The 17,975-nt window shown below is 64.0% G+C and overlaps 2 protein-coding genes across 2 annotated transcripts; one reads left to right on the forward strand and one right to left on the reverse strand.

The window, feature by feature from the left end:
* Positions 1-2,625: 2,625 nt before the first annotated feature.
* USHBP1 (USH1 protein network component harmonin binding protein 1) lies at positions 2,626-10,042 on the reverse strand. Its single transcript, XM_030966941.1, has 16 exons — positions 10,033-10,042; positions 9,300-9,354; positions 8,931-9,121; positions 8,544-8,608; positions 8,307-8,456; positions 8,055-8,239; positions 7,777-7,977; positions 7,527-7,603; positions 7,289-7,429; positions 6,616-6,695; positions 6,063-6,219; positions 5,755-5,987; positions 5,108-5,338; positions 4,937-5,028; positions 4,273-4,395; positions 2,626-3,563 (listed from the first exon to the last, which is right to left on the reverse strand). The coding sequence occupies exons 2-16, from the start codon at positions 9,306-9,308 to the stop codon at positions 2,949-2,951; spliced, it is 2,550 nt and encodes an 849-aa protein (XP_030822801.1). The 5' UTR covers positions 9,309-9,354; positions 10,033-10,042; the 3' UTR covers positions 2,626-2,948.
* Positions 10,043-11,275: 1,233 nt separating this feature from the next.
* BABAM1 (BRISC and BRCA1 A complex member 1) lies at positions 11,276-16,812 on the forward strand. Its single transcript, XM_030966943.1, has 9 exons — positions 11,276-11,296; positions 11,885-12,271; positions 13,297-13,355; positions 13,688-13,808; positions 14,329-14,335; positions 14,476-14,500; positions 14,980-15,109; positions 15,544-15,630; positions 16,327-16,812. The coding sequence occupies exons 2-9, from the start codon at positions 11,951-11,953 to the stop codon at positions 16,582-16,584; spliced, it is 1,008 nt and encodes a 335-aa protein (XP_030822803.1). The 5' UTR covers positions 11,276-11,296; positions 11,885-11,950; the 3' UTR covers positions 16,585-16,812.
* The last annotated feature ends 1,163 nt before the right edge of the window (positions 16,813-17,975 follow it).

Consider the following 17,975-nt stretch of genomic DNA (forward strand, 5'->3'; position numbering starts at 1 on the left):
GAACGTCCCCACAACCCCAAAAAATCATGTGGCCCCATAAAATCTCACAGCCTCAAAAAGTCCCTATGACCTCAAAAAGTGCCATGACCCCATAAAGTCCTGAGGCCCCAAAAAGTCTTGTGGCCTCATAAAGTCTTGAAACCCCAAAAAGTGCCATGGCTCCATAAAGTCCTGAGACCCCAAAAAGTCCTGGGACCCCATAAAGGCCTGCAGCCCTATGAAGTCCTAAGACCCCAAAAAGTCCTGTGGCCCCATAAAGTCCCATGATCCCATAAAGTCCTGAGACCCTCAAGAAGGTCCCATGAAGTCCTGAGACCCCATAAAGTCCCCACATTCCCAAAGGTCCTCACGGCCCCAAAAAGCCCTGTGGCCCCATAAAGTCCTGGGGCCCCAAAAAGTCCTGTGGCCTCATAAAGTCCTGAGACCCCAAAAAGTCCTGTGACCCCATAAAGTCCCATGATCCCATAAAGTCCTGAGACCTCAAAAAGGCCCCATGAAGTCCTGAGACCCCATAAAGTCCCATAGCCCCATAAAGTCCTGAGACCCCATAAAGTCCCCACAGCCCCAAAGGTCCTCGCAGCCCCAAAAAGCCCTGTGGCCCCATAAATTCCTGAGACCCCAAAAAGTCCCGTGACCCCATAAAGTCCTGAGACCCCCAAAAAACCCCCATAAAGTCCCCACGGCCCCAAAGGTCCTGCGGCCCCATAAACGCTGCTGCAATGCGGTTGCCGATCCAGTCGGACCCGTCTCCCGGTGGGTGCTGGGATTCCTGGGAATCATTAACCCGGGATAATCGGGATAATCCCAGCGGGAAAAGGTGCCTGACCCCGGCACCCCGCCCTGCCCCGGGCACTTTGGGGGCAAAGTCCCCAAAGTGACCCCAAAAACCCCGCGGAGTCCCCAAGGTGCCAGGCTGGGATCGACCTTGGAGTTCCTGATCCAGGTTCTTGGGTCGGGATTTAGGGAAAACAAAACTGAGCCTGGAATTGGGGTGCGGCAGAGGTGGCCATAAATGGAATTAAACCCCGAATTCCCTGGATTTAGGGGTTTGATCCTAAAGCCAAACAAATCATGGGATAACCTGTGGAAAATCCTGCTGGGAATGGGGCTGGGTTTTGGGGTCAAGAGTCCCCCTGTCCCCACAATGTCCCCAGGAGTGGGGTGCCCCAATTCCCTGGATTTAGGGGATCCCAATTCCCCAAATCATGGGACAATCCCTGGAAAATCCAGCTGGGAACGGGGCTGGCTTTTGAGGGATCCCGACCCTCTGTCCCCACAATGTCACCAAGAGTGGGGTGCCCCAATTCCCTGGATTTAGGGGATCCCAATTCCCCAAATCACGGGACAGCCTCTGGGAAGCCCAGCTGGGGATGGGGCTGGCTTTTGGGGGATCCCAATCCAGGCCCAGCGGGGTCACCCCCACCTTTCCCCCATGCCAGGCTGGGATTTATGGCCTCGGATTTCCTGGAGAAAAAAAAAAACCAACCCAAACCCCAAGAAAACCCCAAAAGAACGACCCAGGAACAAAGGTGGAAATCGGATCCAGGTTTGTTTTGACCTCCTTGGTGTCTGGAGAAATTCCAGTTCCCGAATTCCCAAATTCCTGAATAATTCCCGTTCCTACCCCTCCAGAGAAATTCCAGTTCCCGAATTCCCGAATAATTCCCATTCCCAGCCCTCCTCCTCCTCCTCCTCCTCCTCCTCCTCCTCTCCTCCTCCCCTCCTCCTCCTCGTTCTGCTCCGCTGCTCCCGCCCCACAAAAGGGCCCCGGGACGGCTCTGAGGTTTTTCTGGGCTCCTTTTTGGGGTCGGCTCCGGAGGCTTCAGGATGGTTTGGGGTTCTGGTGGGGTGTGGAAGGTGGGGATGGGGTTGGGGATGGTGGAAAAGCAGGAAAAGATCTCCAAAATCGTCCCAGATCCTTCCTGGATTTTTTTTTTTTGGTGGGTGAAATCGCCTGGGGATCCCCAGTGTGGATTTGGGATCGGATCGGGATTGGACTGGGATTGGATTGGGATTGGATCAGGATTGGACTGGGATCATACTGGGATTGGACATGGATCGTACTGGGATTGGATCAGGATCATACTGGGATTGGATTTGGATTGGACTGGGATTGGATCGGGACCACCCCATCCCTCCGTCCGTCCATCCCCCCCAATACCCCCTGGGTGAAATTGGGAAATTTGGGGTCAAATCCCTGATTTTTCAGCCACTCTGCTCATTCAAGCCTCGCTGTCCCCACATTGCCACCCCCCCCAGTGTCACCCCAAGGAGCAGTGACGGTGACACCTCTGGACAATCCCTGGGGCTGACCCTGACACCTGCTGTGTCCCAGTGCCACCTGCCACATCCAGTGCCACCTGCCGTGTCCCTGTGTCCCCTGCCGTGTCCCGGTGCCACCTGCCCCGTGTCCCCTGCTGTCCCCAGCCCCGCCGTGGCCCCGCCTGTCACAGGGCCCTGACCCCGCACAAAGCGAATTTGAATCTCAAAAGGGGCCGAGCCCTGACCTCTGACCCCGGGGTCAGCCGGGCCCCCGGACACAGACACGGACTCCGGAAAGACACCGGACACGGACACTGGAAAGACACCGGACAGACACCGGACAGATTTCCAGATTTTCCCATATATTTCCCCATGGATTTCCGGGTTTCCCCATGGATTTCTGAGTTTCCCCAATGGATTTCTGAGTCTCCCCACAAATTTCCAAATTTCTCCACGAATTTCAGAGTCTCCCCAGGGATTTCTGAGTCTCCCCACGAATTTACGAATTTCCCCACAGATCTCCGCATTTCCCCACAGAATTTCCAAGTTTCCCCACAGAATTTCCCAGTAACCCCACAGAATTTCCGAGTCTCCCCACAGAATTTCCGAATTTCCCCAGGGATTTCCGAATCTCCCTACAGATTTCTGAGTCTCCCCATGAATTTCCGAGTCTTCCCACGAATTTCCTAATTTCCCCATGAATTTCCGAGTATCCCCACGAATTTCCCAATTTCCCCAGGGATTTCCAAGTCTCCCCACAGATTTCCGAGTTTCCCCACAGAATTTCTAGATTTCCCCATGGATTTCCGAGTATCCTCACGAATTTCCGAGTCTCCCCAAGAATTTCTGAGTCTCCCCACGAATTTCCGGGGCTCCCCAGGGATTCCGAGTATCCCCAGGGATTTCCAAATTTCCCCACAGATTTCTGAGTCTCCCCAGGGATTTCTGAATCTCCCCACGAATTTCTGAGTCTCCCCAGGCATTTCCGAGTCTCCCCACAGATTTCCAAATTTCCCCGCGAATTTCCGAGTCTCCCCATGAACTTCCGGGGCTCCCCATGAGTTTCCGAATTTCCCCACGAATTTCCGTGTTTCCCCACGGATTTCCGAGTCTCCCCACGGATTTCCGGGGCTCCCTAGATGCAGGTCTCTCCTCCTCCTCGCTCCAGCTCCCGCAGTGTCCGGGCCAGCGCTCGCTCCCTGCGGCCGTGCTGGCCCCGCAGCGCCGCCGCCCGCGCCCGCAGCCGCCGCAGCTGCTCCGCCTGCTTGCGCCGCGCCCCGCGGTACGCCAGGGCCAGCGAGCTGCGGGCACCGGGGGCGTCAGGGCACCGGGGGCACCCGGGGGGAGCAGGGGGGCTTGGGGGGATTTGGGGGTTTAAGGAGCCGGGGAATTGGGGGAGCTCGCGGGGTTTGGGGAGTTGGGGATTTAGGGAGTTGGGGGAGCCGGGAGGATGAGGGGGAGCAGTGGATTTTTGGATTTTTGGGTTTTTGGGTTTTTGGGTTTTTGAGTTTTTGGGGGTTTGGGTTTTTGGATTTTGGGAGTTGGGGGGATCCGGAGGATTCAAGGGAGCCGTGGATTTGGGGGTTTAGGGAGCCAGGGAGTTGGGGGAGCCAGGAGGATGAGGGAGAGCAGTGGATTTTTGGATTTAGGGATTTAGGGAGTCGGGGGGTCCAGAGGATTCAGGGGAGTGGGGGATTTGGGGGTTTAGGGAGTCTGGGAATCGGGGGAGACGGGGATTTGGGGGTTTAGGGATTTAAGGAGTCAGGGGAGCCGGGGGATACAGGGAGCTTAGGATTTGGGATTTAGGGAGTGACAGAATTGGGGGAGACGGGGATTTAGGGAGTCAGGGAGCTGGGGGAGCCGAGGATTTTGGGATTTAGAGAGCCAGAGGAATGAGAGGAGTCAGAGCTTCCAGAGATGCAGGGAACCAAAGGGAGTCAGGGGACACTCAGGACACCCAGGGGACGCTCAGGACACCCAGGGGACGCCGGCCCGAGGCCCCGTGCCCACCTGTGCGCCTGCAGGAGCTCCAGGGTGACGGTGGCGCTGTGCCCCTGCTGGGCGCGGCTGGCAGCGCTGCCCCGCTCCAGGGCCAGCGCCAGCTCCCGGGCACGGCCACGCAGCTGCTCCGTCCTGGGGACACGGGCCAGTGTCACCAGGGCCACCCCCAGCCCGAACAGCACCATGCCCGGCCCCACAGGATTCCCTGTCCTACAGAATTCCCAGTTCCGCACAGTTCCCAGTCCCACACAGTTCCTAACCCCACACGGTTCCCAATCCCACACAATTCCCAATCCCACACAATTCCCAATCCCACATGGTTCCCAATCCCACACGGTTCCTAATCCCACACGGTTCCCAACCCCACACAATTCCCAATCCCAAACAATTCCCTGTTCCAAACAATTCCCTGTTCCACATAATTCCAGCCCCACACCATTCTCAACCACACACAATTCCCAATCCCACACGGTTCCCAATCCCACACAATTCCAAACCCCACACAACTCCCAACCCCACACATTTCCCTGTCCCACACCATTCTCAGCCCCACACAACTCCCAACCCCACACATTTCCCTGTCCCACACCATTCTCAGCCCCACACCGTTCTCAACCCCACACATTTCCCAACCCCACACAATTCCCAATCCCCCACAGCTCCCATCCCTCACCTGGCCAGGATCCGGAGCAGCTCCTCCCTTGTTCTCTCGGGGTCCGGGGGGTTCCCCGGGGCCATCGCTGCCCCCCGCCCCATCCGCGCCTCCTGCAGAGATGTCCGAGCTCTCTCCCATCCCTCGGCATCCCCCAAATCCCGGGAACCGCCCCACGGGATCCATCCCTACCTCCTCGGAGCTGCTGCCGGAGCTGCTGCCGGAGCTGCTGCCGGAGGCTCGGTCCCGTTCCCACTCCCGTTCCCGGTCCCGGTGCCGCTCCCGGTGCCGCTCCCGCTCCCGTTCCCGCAGCAGGAGGCGCAGCGCGGCCTCGCGGGGCCCGTGCGCGGCCAGCAGCAGCTCCAGCGCTCGCTTCTCCTTCTGAGCCAGCTGCAGCCGCGTCCGCAGCTCCGCCAGCGCCTCCTGGCACAGCGGGGAAACTGAGGCACGGCCGGGGGGACAGGGAGGGAGGGACCGGGGAGGGAACCGGGGAGAGTCCCAGGGAAGGATTCAGGGATGGGTCCGGGGAGGGATTCAGGAAAACATCCAGGGAGGGATCCGGGGAAGGACCCAGGAAAGGATTCAGGAAAGGATTCGTGAAGAAACCCAGGGAGGACCCAAGAAAGGATTCGGGGAAGGATTCAGGGAAGGATCCATGAAGAAATCCATGGAGGGATCCAAGGAGGGATCCAAGGAAGGATTCAGGGAAGGATCCATGGAAGGACCCAGGAAAAGATTCAGGAAAGGATGCATGGAGGGATCCATGAAGGGAGCCAGGGAAGGATCCATGGAGGGATCCATGATCTTTGAAGGGATCCAGGGGAGGATCCCAACCCCACCTTGAGCACCTCCAGCTCCTGCAGCAGCTCCTCCTTCTCCGGCCGCCTCCAGCCGGGCAGCAGCGCCCGCGCTTCCCGCAGCGCCCGCTCCGCCCGGCCCCGGGGGGTCGCGCTCCCGGGGGCTCCGAGGGCTCGGCGGCGTCCAGCAGGGACCCCTGCACCGCCGCCTGCTCGGCGCGGAGCCGCCGGATGAGCTCCCGCAGCGCTCCCTCCTCCTTCTCCATCGCCCGGGGCTGCGGGCGGGACGGCGGCGGCGGTGGGCACGGGCACCCGGGGAACTCAGCGCCGGGACCCCCGCGCCCCGGTACCTGTGAGCCCCCGGGCTGTCCGCGGGGTCCTCACGGCTGTCCGGCTCCGCTGGCTCCGGTGTGGCGGGGCCGGGTCCCCGTTCGCTGCCCGGGCTCGGTTCCGGTGTGGCGGGGCCGGGTCCCCGTTCGCTGCCCGGGCTCAGTTCCGCCGCGGTTCCTGGGCACGGTGCGGGCACTGCCGCTGCCCAGGGGTGCCCGCAAGGGGGTGTGGGGGGCATTGGGATGCCCCACAAGCTCCCTGCATCCCCCCGAACTCCTCCCAGTACCTCCCAGTATGCCTCGTGCATCCCCCAGTATCCCCACGCGTGCCTCCCGCATCCCTTTGGCATCCTCCCTGATTTCTCCCCAGTATTCCCAGTATCCCCCCAGTATTCCCAGTATCCCCCAGTAGTCCCAGTATCACCCCAGTATCCTTCCCATCACCCCAGTATCCTCCCCAGCAGTCCCAGTATCTCCCCAGTCTCCTCCCAGGTCACTCCCCAGTATCCCCCCCATAACCCCCCAGTCTCCAACACTCTCCCCCAGCCCCCCGTGTCCCCCCGCTGTCACTCACCCCCTCGGGTGCCACCCTCCGGTGCCATCTTTGCCCTCACCAGGTCCAGGAGGGCGGCATAGGCGCCCCCGCAGCGCTCGCTGCGGGACGAGGGGTTCAGGGGGACTGTCCCCAACCCTGTCCCTGTCCCCATTGCTCATCCTTGTCCCCCATCTCCATCCGAGTCCCCATCCTGATTCCGATCTCAGTGCTTATCCTGATCCCTGTCCCCATCCCATGGATCCCATCCCATCAATTCCATCCCATCAATCCCAACCCAATCCCATCCCACCCCATCCCATCCCTGTCCCCATTCAGGTCCCCACCCCTGTCCCCATCCCTGTCCCCGTCCCTGTCCCCATCCCTATCCCCTGTCCCCTGTGTCACCTGCAGGGCAGCCGCAGCCCGCTGCAGCGGGACAAGTGGGGCTGTCCCCATCTCTGTCCCCTGTCCCGTGTCCCCATCCTGTGTCCCCTGTCCCCATCCCTGTCCCACCTGCAGCTCAGCGCCAGCCGCAGCCCGCTGCAGCTCAGGCTGTCCCTGTCCCCATCCCTGTCCCCTGTCCCGTGTCCCCATCCTGTGTCCCTTGTCCCACCTGCAGCTCAGTGGGGCTGTCCCTATCCCTGTCCCCTATCCTGTCACCTGTCCCTGTCCCCATCCCTGTCCCCTGTCCCTGTCCCCATCCCTGTCCCACCTGCAGCTCAGCGCCAGCCGCAGCCCGCTGCAGCGCGCCTCCCGCCTGCCCAGCTCCATGCTCAGCCGCTCCGCCTCGCCCTTGCACTCGCCCAGCGCCGCCAGCAGCTCCCGGTTCGCCTCCTGCAGCCGCGCCAGCGCCCTGCGGGCCCGCGGGCACCGGAGCCGTGCCTCAGTGTCCCCAGGGAGTTCGAGGGACTCGGGGTTCGGGGGGGACTCGGGGTTCGGCGGGGACTCACCCCTGCAGCTGCTGCAGCCGCTCCTCCTGCTCCCGGCCGGGTCCCGCCGAGGGCTGGGGGGACAGCGGGGCGCGGGGCTGCAGGGGAGGGGGCGACATGGAAGGGAGCGACCCGGGGGGGTCATCCCGGGGGGCGGCACCCCGTGGGAGCGAGCACCGCCACCACCCCGGGTGACACCGCGCGGAGGGGACCCCAGAGCCCCGTGCCAGGGCAGCACCCCCCCCACCCCGTGCCCCAGCCCCGCACTCACCCGGTGCCCCGGGGGGCTGCTGGGCCCGGGGGTGTCACCGTTCCCGGGAGTGTCACCGACTCCAGGGATGTCACCGTTCCCGGGGGTGTCACCAACTCCGGACGTGTCACCGGTCCCGGCTGCGTCACCAACCCCGGGAGTGTCACTACCGGACTCCCCCGCCTCCTCCAGCCTGGCCAGCGCCTCCCGCAGGTCCCGCACCTGAACCGGACACGGGGCTCAGCCCCGGCACCGCTCCGGTGACACCCCGAGGGTGGCACCCGCTGTCCCGCACCCACCTTGCCCTGCAGGCGCTCCCGCTCGCCCCGCAGCGCCCGCAGCGCCGCCGTGGCCTGGCCCAGCTCCTCGTCCCGCTGGCCCAGGGCTGCCCGCAGGCTCGCGTTCCTCGCCGCCGCCGCCGCCGCCCCCCTCCGTAGCCCCGGCCGCCGCCTCCGCCAGCAGCGCGCGCCAGCCCGGTGTCCGGCTCAGCTCCTGCAGGCTCTGCCCGTGCCAGGCCGGTCAGCCCGTGCCGCCCGTGCCGCCGCGGGCACCGCGGCGGGCGTGTAGGCTCACCTGGAGCGCCCGGGTGCCAGGCGGGGCGGGCGGCGGGCCACGCGGGGGCTGCCGGTGGCGGGAGAAGGCGGCGCGCTCCAGGGAGCTCACGGCGTGCTGCAGGCGCTCGAAGAGATCCGGGCTGCGCGCTGGGGACAGCGACAGCGACACGGCCGCCGTCAGGGCAGGGACAGAGCGGCGGTGGCACCTCCGGTGGCACGGGGGGCGGCGCTCACCGTCCGGGCTGGCGGCGGTGACGGTGGGGACAGTGGCAGTGGCCTCCCAGCCGTCCTCATCCTCCCTGCGGGGCGAGGAAGGGCACGGTAAGGTCCCGGTGTCTCGTCGGGCGCGGTGTCCCCTCGATTCTGGTGTCCCTGCGCTCCTGGTGTCCTTGCGCTCCTGGTGTCCCCGCGCTCCCGGTGTCCCCTCGGTCCCGGAATTCCCTTGGTCCCGGTGTCCCCTCTGTCCTGGTGTCCCCTTAATCCCGGTGTCCCCTCGATTCTGGTGTCCCCTCGCTCCCGGAATTCCCACACTCCCGGTGTCCCCACACTCCCGGTGTCCCCACGCTCCCGGTGTCCCCACGCTCCCGGTGTCCCCGCGGGTGGCGCTCCCGGTGCCGGTACCTGGCGTGCCGCTGCTGTCGCCGCTGCTGTCGCGGGGCCGCCCCTGCCAGCAGCGGGATGTCCTCGGTGTCCCCGGCCACGTCCTCCTCTTCCTCCTCTTCCTCTTCCTCCTCCTGGCGCGGGGGCCGGGCCGGGGTGCCCGTGTCCCGTTCAGCGCGGGGGGCAGAGCGGGTGGCACCTACCGGGCTCTCCTGGCACAGGGACGAGCTGTGGCCACCAACCCCGTCCCGGTGCCCGGAGCACCGCGGAGTGCGGCACGGGGAGCCCCGGGACCGGGTGGGCCCAGTCCCGGGCTGTGATCCCGGTTTGGGGTCAGCCCCGTTTGGTGCCAGCCCCACACTGTGCCCGGCACGGGCAGTGCCCACTCACCTCCTCCATGCCGGGATCGTCCTGCCCGCGGCTCCCAGCACGTCCCAGTTCCACCCTGAGGATCCCAGCGCGTCCCAGTTCAACACGGCGGCTCCGGGATGTTCTGGCTCCACACCCGGGCTCCCAGTAGGTCCCAGTCCCACCCTGGCGTCCCCATTCTATCCCAGTTCCACACCGAGGGTCCCAGCAAGGCCCCGCTCTCTCCTGGGGTTCCCGTTCTGTCCCGGTTCCATCCCTGGGGTTCCAATTCCACACCAAGAGTCCCAGTAGGTCCCAGTTCCCTCCCAGTTCCATCCCAGGCTCCCAGCAGGTCCCGGTCCCACCCTAGGGGTTCTTGTTCTGTCCCAGCTCCACCCTGGGGTCCTGTTCAATCCCAGTCTCACACTCAGGCTCCCAGTAAATCCCAGTTCCATCCCGGGGTTCCCGTTCTCTCCCGGTTCCCCCCATTCTGTCCCAGTTCCCCCGGTTCCCGTTCTCTCCCGGTTCCCCACCCAGTTCCCGTTCTGTCCCGGTTCTCTCCGTTCTGTCCCAGTTTCCCCCATGTTCCTGTTCTCTCCTGGTCCCCGTTCTGTCCCGATTCCCCCCGTTCTCTCCCGGTCCCCCCTGGTTCCCCCCACACTCCCGTTCTCTCCCGGTCCCCCCATTCTGTCCCGGTTCCCTCCGTTCTCTCCCGGTCCCCCCCGGTTCCCCCCGCACTCCCGTTCTCTCCCGGTCCCCTCCCGTCCTGCGGCACCTCCGGTAGCTCGGGCAGCGCCTCCGGCCCCCGGCCGTGTTCCTGCCGGGATTTCCTCTTCCTTTAACTGTTCCGCTGCCCCGCCTGGGGGGCACCGCGGGACCTTTTGGGGTGCTCAGCCCTTCCCCCCCAAAAAACCTCAAAATCCCCCCAAAACCCCAAATCCCCCACTCCCCTGAGTGGCCGTGCCCGCCCCGGTGCCAGGGCGCTGCCACCCCCACCCCACAGGGCACCCCCGCAACGGGACGGGGACCCCAAAACGCTTTTGGGGTGTGCAGGGGGATTTGGGGGGCTGGGAGAGCTTTGGGGTGCTGTGAGAAGTGGGGGGGTGCTGGTTTTGGGGTGCTGAGGGGGTATTTGGGGCGCGGAAGGGGAGGGGTGTGGAGTAGGGGGGATTTGGGGTGTGGGAGGTGGTTCTGGGGGGGGTTACACGAGGATTTGGTGTGCGCGTGGGTATTTGGGGTGCAGGTGGGTCTATGGGGTGCGGACATGGATATTTGGGGTGCAGGCGGATGTTCGGGGGGCGCACATGGACATTTGGGGTGCGGGAGGCAGTTTTGGGGCGCACATGGATAGTTAGGATAGAACACGAGCATTTGGGGCGCAGAGGGCGGTGCGCGGGGATATTTGGGGCGCTGGAAGCCGTTCAGGGGGGTTCACACGATGTTTGGGGTGCGGCAGAGGCGCAGCGCGGTTTAGAGGGGCATTTGTGGGGCGGGGGGCGGTGTTTGGGGGCACTGCCGGGGGTTCAGGGGGACTACAACTCCCAGCAGCCTTCGCGCGGCGCCATTTCCGGCGGAACGGGGCCGGACCAGAGCGGTGAGCGCGTGGGGCTTTGGGGGGGTTCAGGGGGGTTTTGGGGGGCTCAGGGGGCGAACACGAACAGGGGAGGATATGGGAAAGGGGGTACGTGAGGGGACGGGGGCTGGGGAGGCGTTCGCGGCTCGGAGGTCCCCCCCGTGGTAGCAGAGGGGCACCCAAAGGGACTACAACTCCCAGCAGCCTTCGCGCGACGCCATTTCCGGCGGGGCTAGAGCGGCGGTGAGCGCGGGGGGCTTTGGGGGTGCTCAGAGGGGTCTTGGGGCGGCTCAGAGGGGGAACACGAACGGGGGAGGATGTGCGGTAGGGGGTGCGTGAGGAGACGGGAGGGTGGGAAAGCATTCGGGGGTTCCCCCTCTGGGGGCAGCGGGGCACCCGAGGGACTACAACTCCCAGCAGCCCTCGCGCTGCGCCATTTCCGGCGGGGCCCGAGCGGCGGCGAGCGGTGAGCGCGGGGGGCTCGGGGGATTTTGGGGGGTTCAGGGGGGTTTGGGGGGTCGGAGGAGAACAGAAGCGTGGGGGGAGGTGGGGAAGGGAGGGCGGGAGGAGATGGGGGCGTGGGAAAGGGGGAAATGGGGCGTGGGACGGGGGGGGCGTGGGAAAGGGGGTCCGAGAATGGGGGGGAGTGGGGAGGGGGTGCAGGGAGTGGGGGACCCCCAAACTCCGCGGGGCCCCTGCCCCTTGTTCCCCCTATCTGTGGATCCCCCCCCAAGCCCCCTGGGTTTGGGGTCACAGCCGCACCGGCATCCCCACTTTTGGGGTCCCAGGCACAGAGAACCCCCCGGTTTTGGGGTCCCAGCCTCCAGCACCCCCAAACCCACTGATTTTGGGGTCCCAGGTACAGAGAACCCTCCGGTTTTGGGGTCCCAGGCACGGAGAATCCTCCACTTTGGGGTTCCAGCCTCACAGCGCACCCCAAACCCGCTGATTTTGGGGTCCCAGGCAAAAAAAACCAGTTTTGGGGTCCCAGCCCCAGCGCATCCCCAGGTTTTGGGGTCCCAGCACCCCTAACCTCCTGATTTTGGGGTCCCAGCCCCACCGCACACCCCCTGCCCCGCTAAATTTGGGGTGCCAGCTCCCCCACCCACCCAATTTCGAGATGGACACGTCGGAGCCGGGCAGCGCGGCCGAGGATGAGGAGGAGAAGATTCCAGAAGTTCGGCCCCGCACCCGCTCCAACCCCGAGGGCGCCGAGGACCGAGCCCCGAGCGGGCCGGGCAGCGTGGGGAACCGGGGAGAGGCCCCGGGGAACCGGGCAGAGGCCCCGGGGAACCGCAGCGAGGGCGAGGGGGAGGCGGCCAGCGCCGGGCACAGCCCCCCCGGGCAGCCTGGCACGGCCTGGCACGGCCCGGGCAGCCACGGGCAGCAGCACGGCGAGGTGACGGTCAGAACGCCGCGGGTGAACTGCCCCGAGAAGGTGGTGAGGGACTGGGATGGACTGGGAGGGGATTGAGGGGGACTGGGAGGGACTGGGGGGGTACTGGGAAAGGATTTGGGGCCTGGGAAGGGAGTGGAGGGGACTGGGAAGGGATTGGGGGGGATTGGAGAGGAGTGGGATGGACTGGGAGGTGAATGGGATGGGATGGAGGGGATTGGGAGGGACTGGGAGGGGATTGGGGGAAAATCAGGGGGACTGGGGGGATTGAGGGGACTGGAAGGGAACTGGGGGGACTGGGAGGGACTGGGGGGCCTGGGATGGGATGGGGAGGATTGGGAGGGACTGGGAAGGGATTTGGGGGCTGGGAGGGGAATGGAGGGGACTGGGAAGGATTGGGAGGGGATTGAGGGGGACTGGGATGGATTGGAGGGGACTGGAGAGGAGTGGGATGGACTGGGAGGGACTGGGATGGGATGGAGGGGATTGGGAGGGACTGGGATGGACTGGTAGGGACTGGGAGGGAATATGGGGGGACTGGGGTGACTGGGTGGGGATTGGAGGGACTGGGAAGGATTGGGAGGGGATTGAGGGGGACTGGGATGGACTGGGGGGGGATTGGGGAGGAGTGGGAGGGACTGGGAAGGGATTGGGGGGGATTGGGAGGGACTGGGAGGGAATTGGGGGAAAATCAGGGGGACTGGGGGGGGATTGAGGGGACTGGAAGGGAACTGGGGGGACTGGGATGGACTGGAATAGACTGGGGAGGACTGGGGGGGACTGGGAGGGAATTGGGGGGGGCTGGGAGGGGATTGTGAGGGACTGGGGTGGACTGGGGTCACTCGGCACTGGGGTCTCTGGGGACACTCGGGGGTCTCTGGGACGCTCGGGGTCTCTGGGGACACTTGGGGGTCTCTGGGGACACTCGGGGCTCTCTGGGGACGCTCGGGGTCTCTGGGGACACTTGGGGGTCTCTGGGGACACTCGGGGCTCTCTGGGGACGCTCGGGGTCTCTGGGGACACTCGGGGTCTCTGGGACGCTCGGGGGTCTCAGCCGTGCTCCCCCCCAGATCATCTGCCTGGACCTGGCTGAGGAGATGGCAGTGCCCAAGCTGGAGTCCTTCAATGGGTCAGTGCCAGGGGCTGCCAGGCGGTGCTTTTGGGGTGCTGGGTGGGTTTTTGGGGTTTGTGGTGTTTGGGGTTGGTGGTGTTTGGGGTTTGTGTGTTTTGGGGTTTGTGTGTTTGGGATTTGTGGTGTGTTTGGAGTTAGTGGTGTTTGGGGTTTTTGTGATTTTGAGGTTTGTGTGTTTTGGGATTTGTGGTGGTTTTGGGGTCGGTGGTAGTTGGGGTTGGTGGTGTTTGGGGTTTGTGGTGGTGTTTGGGGTCAGTGGTGGTTTTGGGGTCAGCGGCGTTTGGGGTTTTTGTGCTTTCGGGGTGCCCTGAGCCCGTGCCCCTGAGCAGGTGCCGCAGCAACGCCCTGACGGTGGCGCAGAAGATGATCGAGATGTTCGTCAGGACCAAACACAAAATCGACAAAAGCCACGAGTTCGCCCTGGTGGTGGTGAACAACGACGCCACCTGGGTGGGTGACACGGGGACAGGGACAGGGGGGGCTGGGGTGCCAGGGGGCACAGGGTGGGTAGGGATGGGGACAGGGACAGGGTGGGCACAGGGACAGGGAGGGACACAGGGGTGGGCACAGGGGGTGGGGACAGGGGGGGTGCACAGGGTAGGGGCTTTGGGTGGTGGGTAGGGATGGGGGGAAGACAAGGCAGGGGAAGTGGGCACAGGGACAGGGTGGGCACAGGGGTGGCACACAGGGACAGGGTGGGCACAGGGATGGGCACAGGGAAAGGGATGCACAGGGATGGGCACAAGGGACAGGGTGGGTGGGCACAGGGCAAAGGGATGGGCACAGGGCAAAGGGATGGGCACAAGGGACAGGGTGGGCACAGGGCCGGTGGCCAGGCCCGGGTGGGCCCAGTGGGCACAGAGGGGCACAGCGGGGTTCACGGGCAGACGCCACGCGACAGGTTTGGCACGGGGCGTGCCCCCGACGACCTGGTACCACCCACGTGGTTGCGCCCCCCCCACAACCCCAGTCCTTCAGTATCCTGCCGTGCCACCGGGGTGTCCTGGGTGTCCCCTGGGTGCCACCTGGGTGTCCTGGGTGGCCCTGGGGTGGGCACAGGGTCTGGGTGGCCCTGGGTTGTCACAAGTGTCGGGAGCAGCCTTGACTCCGAGCTCAGATCTGGATGGGCTCTTCAACCTCATGTGAGCACCGGGGGATTCTGGAACATTCTGGGGGTGCTGGGGGGCTTGGAGGGTGCCAGGGGAGGGTGGCACCTGTGCCCTGTCCCTGTGGCTGCCACCCTGTCCCTGTCCCCTGACCCCAGGGGTGCCACCTCGTCCCTGTGGCTGCCACCCTGTCTTGTCCCCAACCCTGTGGGTGCCATCTTGACCCCGTGGGTGACATCCTGTCCCTATGGGTGCCACCTTGTCCCCATCCCTGTGGGTGCCAGCCTGTCCTGTCCCTGTCTGTGACCCTGTGGGTGCCCCCCTGTCCCTGTCCCCATCCCTATCCCTGTCCCCATGGGTGCCACCCTGTCCCTGTCCCCCTGGGTGCCACCCTGTCCCCCATGGGTGCCACCCTGTCCTGTCCCTGTCCCCCTGGGTGCCACCCTGTCCCCATGGGTGCCACCCTGTCCTGTCCCTGTCCCCATGGGTGCCACCCTGTCCCCTCCCCGTCCCAGCCAGCAGAAGGTGGAGCTGCCGGTGACCGACAATGTCCAGACCATCCCCCCGCCCTTCGTGGTCAGAACCATCCTGGTGTTCGGGCGCCCGCGCTGCCAGCCCCACTTCTGTGGGGGCGAGCACGTCAAGGTCTGGGACACCCCAAAATCCCCCGACATCCCCAAAATCCCCCCCCCCCCCCCCCCCCCCCCCCACCCCAAAACCCCCCCTGTACACCCCCAAAATCCCCCCACACCCCATCTGCCAAAACTGCCACCCCAAAATCCCCTCCCTGTACAACCCCAAAATCCCCTGTGACACCTCAAAATCCCCCCTGTGCCACCCCAAATCCCCTGTGCCAGCCCCCCTTTTACACCCAAAATCCCCGTGACACCCCAAAATCCCCATGCCACCCCCAAAACTCCCCATTTTCTACCTAAAATCCCCCATTTTCCACCCAAAATCCCCCATTTCCACCCAAATTCAGCCTCTGCCACCCCAAAATCTCCATTTACTGCCCCATTTCCCCCTCAAATACCCCAAATCTCCCCCCAAAGCCCCCAAATTCCACTTTTCCCCCCCAGAAGTTGCTGCAGTGCCCCTATTTCTTCTTTGACGTCGTTTACATCCACAACGGGGTGGATGAAAAGGAGGACGAGAGCAGCTGGAAGGTAAAAGGAGCCAAATTCCTCCAAATTTCCCCCAAATTCCCCCCCAAATTCTCCCCAAATCCTCTTTTTTTTTCCCCTAAAAATTCCCCCATTTTTTCCCTCATTTGTCCCTGTTTTTATTTTCTTTTTTCCCCCCCAAATTTCCCCAATTTTTTGTGGGAATAGGGGGGTTTGGAGGGGGTATGGGAGAGATTTTGGGGGAAATGGGGGGAAATTGGGGGGAAAAAAGGGGGATTTGGGTAAAAAAATGGGGAAATGGGGTAGGAATGGGGGGATTTAGGAGAAATGGGGTGGGAATGGGGGGATTAGGGTGAAATAGGGGGGTTTAGGGAAAATGGGGTGGGTTTGGGGGGATTTAGGGGAAAATGGGGTGGGAATGGGGGGGTTTAGAGGGAAAATGGGTAGGAATGGAGTGGTTTGGGAGGGAATGGGGGGATTTAGGGGAAAATGGGGTGAGAATGGGGGTTTTGAAATGGGGGGGAATGGGTTTGGGGGGGGAAATGGGGTGGGTTTGTGGGGAATTTAGGAGGCCAAAGGACGCTGAGGGATCACTAACAATGGGGTGACAAAAAGCCAGAATTTTGAGGGGGAAATTTTCGGGCAAATCAGGGCGACAAAAGGAGGAAATTTCTCAGGATTTGAGGTGAGTACGAGCCAAATTTAACCCCATCATGTCCCCGCGCGTCCCCTCGCCAGGACATGTTCGGGTTTTTCGGCAGCCTGGACACCAAAGGCACCAACTACAAGTACGAGGTGGCCCTGGCGGGGCCGGCGCTGGAGCTGCACAACTGCATGGCCAAGCTGCTGGCGCATCCCCTGCAGCGGCCCTGCCAGAGCCACGCGCACTACGGGCTGCTGGACGGGGGGACAGCCCCGAGGGCGAGGCCACCAACTGACACCGGGGACAGGCCGCCCCTGAGGGGACAGCGCCATCCTCTGAGGGGACAGCCCTGAGGGGACAGCCCTGCCACCCTCTGAGGGGACAGCCCCAAGGGGGAGGCCACCAAATGACACCAGGGACAGGCCACCCCTCAGGGGACAGGCCACCCTCTGGAGGGACAGGCCTGCCACCCTCTGAGGGGACAGGCTGCCCTCTGAGGGGACAGGCCGCCCCTGAGGGGACAGCCCTGCCACCCTGTGGGGGGACAGGCCGCCCTCTGAGGGGACAGCCCCGACAGCCGCCCTCTGAGGGGACAGGCCCTGGGGCCAGCCGCTGGCGGGGACAGGCCCCCTCTGAGGGGGCAGGCCACCCGCTGACGGGGACAGCCCCATCCTCTGAGGGGACGGGCCACCCTCTGAGGGAACAGGCCCCACAGAGGGACCAGCCCTGACAGTGAGGCCACCAACTGAGAGAGGGGACAGCTCTGAGGGAGGGGAGAGCCCTGCCACTCTCTGAGGGGACAGCCCCGAGGGCGAGGCCATGTCTGAGGGCGCAGCCCTGACAGCGAGGCCATTGCTGGAGGGCAGCCCTGACAGCCCCTCTGAGGGGACAGCCCCGAAGGCCACCGCCTGGGGGGACAGCCCTGTCACTGTCTAAGAGGACAGCCCTGAGGGTTATGCCACCTCCTGAGGGGACAGCCCTGTGAAAACCACCAATCCCTTGTTTTTAAAACATTAAAAGTTGAATGGGAATGAAAACGGTTCTAAAACCATTTCATCGATTTGCTTTCCTCTGATTAATTACAGGAACGCAAATTTGGACGATTGGGATTTAGGACAATAGGTGACAATAAAAACAAAGGGTTACGGGCCGTGTGTGTGACTTTTTGTCGCGACTCCGTGGGGACATCCTGGAGTGACCATTCCCCTCTGGCCACCAGGGGGAGGGAGGGGACAGGGGACATGAACAGGGGACAGGGACATGCCCACGCTGCCCTGAGCCGCAGCCGTTCCACAAATCCCCGTTTTTTAACCCATTTCCAATAAATCCTGGCCAAACCCCCCTCGCTCTCGCTGCGGGGGACACGGAGCTCCGTGCTGGGGACAGATGGGGACCTCAGCGTCCCAGCGGTCACCGAGGCCACCCCGGCTTGTCCCCGCAGCTGGGGCAGAGCCCTGTCCCCTGTCCAGCACAAACAAAAACCTATTCTGGGCCCTGACCTGCCGCAAACCTCGGCCCACGCGCGACAATTACGGTGTCGCCAGCTGGGCCACCACCACATCCCGGCACGGCCACCGCCGGAGCGGGTCCGCCTGTACCCGGCTGTGCTCTGCTGTGTCCTCCGCTCCCCTCCGCTCCCCTCTGTCCCCTTTGGTCCCCTCTGTCCCCGTTGTCCCCATCTGTCCCCTCCTGTCCCCTTTGGTCCCCTCTGTCCCCGTTGTCCTCTCCTGTCCCCCCCTGTCCC

Source organism: Camarhynchus parvulus, chromosome 28 (genome assembly GCF_901933205.1).
Source record: "Camarhynchus parvulus chromosome 28, STF_HiC, whole genome shotgun sequence".
In the NCBI taxonomy this organism is placed as follows: Eukaryota; Metazoa; Chordata; class Aves; order Passeriformes; family Thraupidae; genus Camarhynchus; species Camarhynchus parvulus.

What these genes read in the sequence shown, in the direction of transcription:
- BABAM1 (XM_030966943.1), top strand. Translation starts at nt 11,951, where the DNA reads ATGGACACGTCGGAGCCGGGCAGCGCGGCCGAGGATGAGGAGGAGAAG. An exon ending in GATGGGCTCTTCAACCTCAT is followed by an intron (nt 14,501 to 14,979) that starts GTGAGCACCGGG and finishes TCCCCGTCCCAG; the next exon opens with CCAGCAGAAGGTGGAGCTGC. An exon ending in GTGGGGGCGAGCACGTCAAG is followed by an intron (nt 15,110 to 15,543) that starts GTCTGGGACACC and finishes TTTCCCCCCCAG; the next exon opens with AAGTTGCTGCAGTGCCCCTA.
- USHBP1 (XM_030966941.1), bottom strand. An exon ending in CACCGCCGCCAGCCCGGACG is followed by an intron (nt 8,457 to 8,543) that starts GTGAGCGCCGCC and finishes CGCTGTCCCCAG; the next exon opens with CGCGCAGCCCGGATCTCTTC. An exon ending in AGGAGCTGGAGGTGCTCAAG is followed by an intron (nt 5,339 to 5,754) that starts GTGGGGTTGGGA and finishes CCGCTGTGCCAG; the next exon opens with GAGGCGCTGGCGGAGCTGCG.